This window comes from Anoplopoma fimbria, chromosome 14 (genome assembly GCF_027596085.1).
Source record: "Anoplopoma fimbria isolate UVic2021 breed Golden Eagle Sablefish chromosome 14, Afim_UVic_2022, whole genome shotgun sequence".
NCBI lineage: Eukaryota > Metazoa > Chordata > Actinopteri > Perciformes > Anoplopomatidae > Anoplopoma > Anoplopoma fimbria.
Window position 1 is genome coordinate 1,872,837 of NC_072462.1, and position 3,906 is coordinate 1,876,742.

The 3,906-nt window shown below is 35.5% G+C and overlaps 1 protein-coding gene across 1 annotated transcript; it reads left to right on the forward strand.

The window, feature by feature from the left end:
* The first annotated feature begins 785 nt into the window (after positions 1 to 785).
* ved (ventrally expressed dharma/bozozok antagonist) lies at positions 786 to 3,427 on the forward strand. Its single transcript, XM_054613013.1, has 3 exons — positions 786 to 1,113; positions 2,137 to 2,387; positions 3,098 to 3,427. The coding sequence occupies exons 1-3, from the start codon at positions 876 to 878 to the stop codon at positions 3,425 to 3,427; spliced, it is 819 nt and encodes a 272-aa protein (XP_054468988.1). The 5' UTR covers positions 786 to 875.
* The last annotated feature ends 479 nt before the right edge of the window (positions 3,428 to 3,906 follow it).

Consider the following 3,906-nt stretch of genomic DNA (forward strand, 5'->3'; position numbering starts at 1 on the left):
ATGTTCAGTGTATTCTCAGATGAAATGAGGACCTCCAGAGTACAAAAACAAGTAAACACTTAATATAAATGTTATTTTCATAATTTATATCATGGAGCAAATAATACTAACCTAACTAACTACTATACTTTTTAAAATATTGTTGTTTTATAACAAAACAAAAAAAGAAGTAAATACATATGTTTTTATTTCTCTCTTTGCTACAAAGAGGTCTTTTCCTCCATCATTTATTTTTCTTTTTAGGAGAATTATCTGCAAATAAAAACAGACAAATTATTTGGGTTTTTTTTTACCTGAAAATGCAAAGTAAATGCTGGACTTTTTTTCAGCCTTGAGTATTATTTTTTGATTTATTTTATTTTTTATCTGAATTTTCCACCAGGTTTTATTCTGAATGAATCAAACTGTCAAAGTGAAAAGAGACAAAAACAGGTTTTTATTTATTTACAGTGAGGACGTGATTGTGGAGGAGCTGCAGACAGTTTGGGGTGAGGTGTGTCTATTATCTTTTTTTTTGTGTTTTTGGGAGGCAGGAAGGAGGAGGAGGAGGGGAGGGGGGGGGATTCTTCCCAGACTCACTGGAGCCTCGTTGTAACAGCCTCATTGAGACTGAATGAGACGTCTTAATTACTCCAGTTGTGAAAACTAAAGGAGGGGAGGGAGGGAGGAGAGGGGAGGATGTGTGCTTTGATCTTTGGGGCTCCGGGAGTTTGATGCCTCCTATAAATACAGACAAGCTGTGAGCAGGGGGGACAGTCAGACCTCCCTCAGGACCAGGACCAGGACAGACCAGCACATCTTACTCCTCTTTTAAAACAACAAGGATTTACTCTTTTGGACGTTTTCTCCAGGACAAACTTCAGCACTCTGCAGACATGAGGGGACATTTTTCTATCGAGTGGATGGCTCAGAGCAGCCAGCCTGCAGGGACAGAGACCGGATCATCCTCTAGACCTGGACCTGGACCCGGACCTGTTGCCTGTGGGACTCATTCTGAGAGTCTGCCGGGTTTTTACTGCAGACAAAAGTTAGAAAATTCCCCAAAACAGCAAGAAAGCAGGAACCAGAGCCTAGATGCTTTCAGTCTGAAGCTCCAAAACTCCAATAATCAAGGTATGTCCAGTCCACTCATACAAAGTATTAGTACTTAGTAAAATATTTGTACTGTACTTTCCACTTTATAAACCTACTTCTCTAGATTTAAGGTGAAAAAAGGCACTTTAACTTAACATTTATCTAAAAACAGTTACTTTACAAATGATACTTTACGTACAAACTGTATCCTCAGCTTATAAAATAAATGACTTTGCAACACTTTAATCTGCCTATTTAGGAAATTAGTGTATACACATTTAAATAAATGGTTTAAAACCCGATATTATGTAGTTGTAAGCAGATATAAAAACATGTTAGTGTTTATTAATGTGCATTATTTCTCCCATGGAAATATATATTATTACAACTATAATAACATTTTGAATGCAGGGAGGTACATTTACTAAAGTGTACTGTATTTAAGTACATATGTATGGTACTTTACATGAGTATTTTCATGTTACTTCCTACTACTAAGTCTCACAATGAAATAGTGTAGTTTTTACTTTACTTATAAAATATGATGTTTTATTATAAATGTATATGTACAGCTAAAACAACCAGTCGGTGTATCTATTAATCAATTAAAAGAAAGATTGTTTATAAGCTTTTTTTTTAACCAAATCGTATATTTTAAGTAATTTAAATGTATTTTTTAAGGAACAAAACAAACATTGTGAAGGGCTTATTTTGGGCTTTTTGCATTTCTGACTATTTTAACATTTTTACAAACCATATAAATCAATCGATTAATGGAGAAAATAATCAGCAGATTAATCAATAATTAAAATAATCATCAGTAAATAGTTCAAAATGAGCTCTAACTCAAATCCAGCTTTTGCATAAATTCATGAGTAGTAATTATCTAATGATAGAACATATGAAAGTAGAACAGTCACAGGGGACGTTCTTGTACTTGTACTTGTACTTGTACTGGAGTATTTTACAGTGTAGTATACGTACTTTTCCTGCAGTAAATGCTCTGAATACTTCCATCAGTGGTTCAGTCTAACGTGAGTTCCTCTTTGTTCCTCTCTTCAGTGTCTGAAGCAGGTTTCAGCAGCGGGACGGAGGAGGAGGAGACCTCTGGCTACGAGAGTGAAGGAGGTCACTCCCTCTCCATCTCCACCTCCACCTCCCCCCCGGCGTCTCCCCCGTTAGGGAGGAGGCCTCGCACGGCGTTCACGGCGGAGCAGATCAGCAGCCTGGAGAGATCCTTCAAGAGGAACGCCTACCTGGGAACGCAGGACAAGGCCGAGCTCTGCAAGAAGCTCAGCCTGTCAGACAAACAGGTAAACAGTCCTACACATGTGTTATCAATATGTGATGATCAATATGTGATGATCAATATGTGATGATCAATATGTGAGACATCTCATGTCCTCCGATTTATTTTACTTTGTTTATTTCTGCAGTTAAATGATGGGTATTATATCAGTGAATTCCAGTATTTTTAGAATTAATACATAAATAATATTCCCCGGGAGTGTCATTAAATACAATTATAAGGATGTAAATCAAATAAAAAATGAATACATAATTACATACAAATATAATAATATAATTAAATATAATAATATAATAAATATAATAAAACATTTTAAAGACACTTTTTGTTGGTCTGTTAGGGGGACAGAGTTTTTATTTATTTATATGTGATTTCATTTTTATTTTATTTATATATTCACTTTTTTTGTACTTTTCTTGAATTTATAAAAAAATATATATATTGATTTATTTAAGTTATTGTACTTAATATTTAAAAGTTTAGTTGTTTTTGAGTCAGTAAGTAAAAACATAGAACAAATATATATATATATATTTTTTCCAAATATTTTTATTATATTATATTATTATTTATAACAGAGGAACATACATCATCTTCAGTGTTTATTAACATTTCTTGATGTTCACTAATAGTGAGAAATGTAAATATTCTGCATAAAAAAATACTTTTCCTCTTGAGACATTTTCTAATTCTTCTTCTTCTTCTTCTTCTCAGATCAGAAACTGGTTCCAGAACCGGCGGATGAAGCTGAAGAGGACGGTTCAGGACGCCCTGGCTCACGCCTGTCACGCTAACGTGTCGTCCCAGTTCATGCATTACCCCGAGCTGCAGGCCTTCAGACCGGGTCCATACTCCAGATACCACTCAGCAGCAGCTCCAGACCTCCATCCTCCACACGGCCTGCAGTACGGCTCCTCTCTGCCCAGCGTCGCCTCTCTGCCCCTGGACTCGTTCTACCAGTACAGCAGCCTCCCTGGAGTCATGCTGCCTCCGTCCTCGTCTCCTCTCATGGCATCCTACTCCACGCACCCTCAGTACTACTGATACTCTGATCTGTACTGACAAAATGAGACTGTACTGATCGTGTTCATCTTATCCTAATAGGATCAATATAAGGAACTTGGCTCAGTTGCTGCTGTGAAGCTTGAATCAAACAGGGTGGAGTGCAATACTGTGATTTACGTGTGTCTTTGTGTATTTTCTGATTGTATAGTTTGGATATATTTAAATTTGAATCTATGAAGTGTTTTATTTTGATTTGTGTGTTATGTCAGAATGAAATGAGATCACTAAAATAAAATCATTACTAAAACTTTACAGCTCATCTGATGTGTTTTCGTCCTTAAATGATCTCTGGAACAAAATAGTATTTTTAAATGGTACATTACTTAAGGACATTTAAAGTTACTTGTACTGGACTTAAGTAGTTTATTTTATGGTACTTTATACTTCTAAATATTGTACTTTTACTCCACTACATTTATATAGATTTTTCAAACAATATGAAATATATCTATTTAACT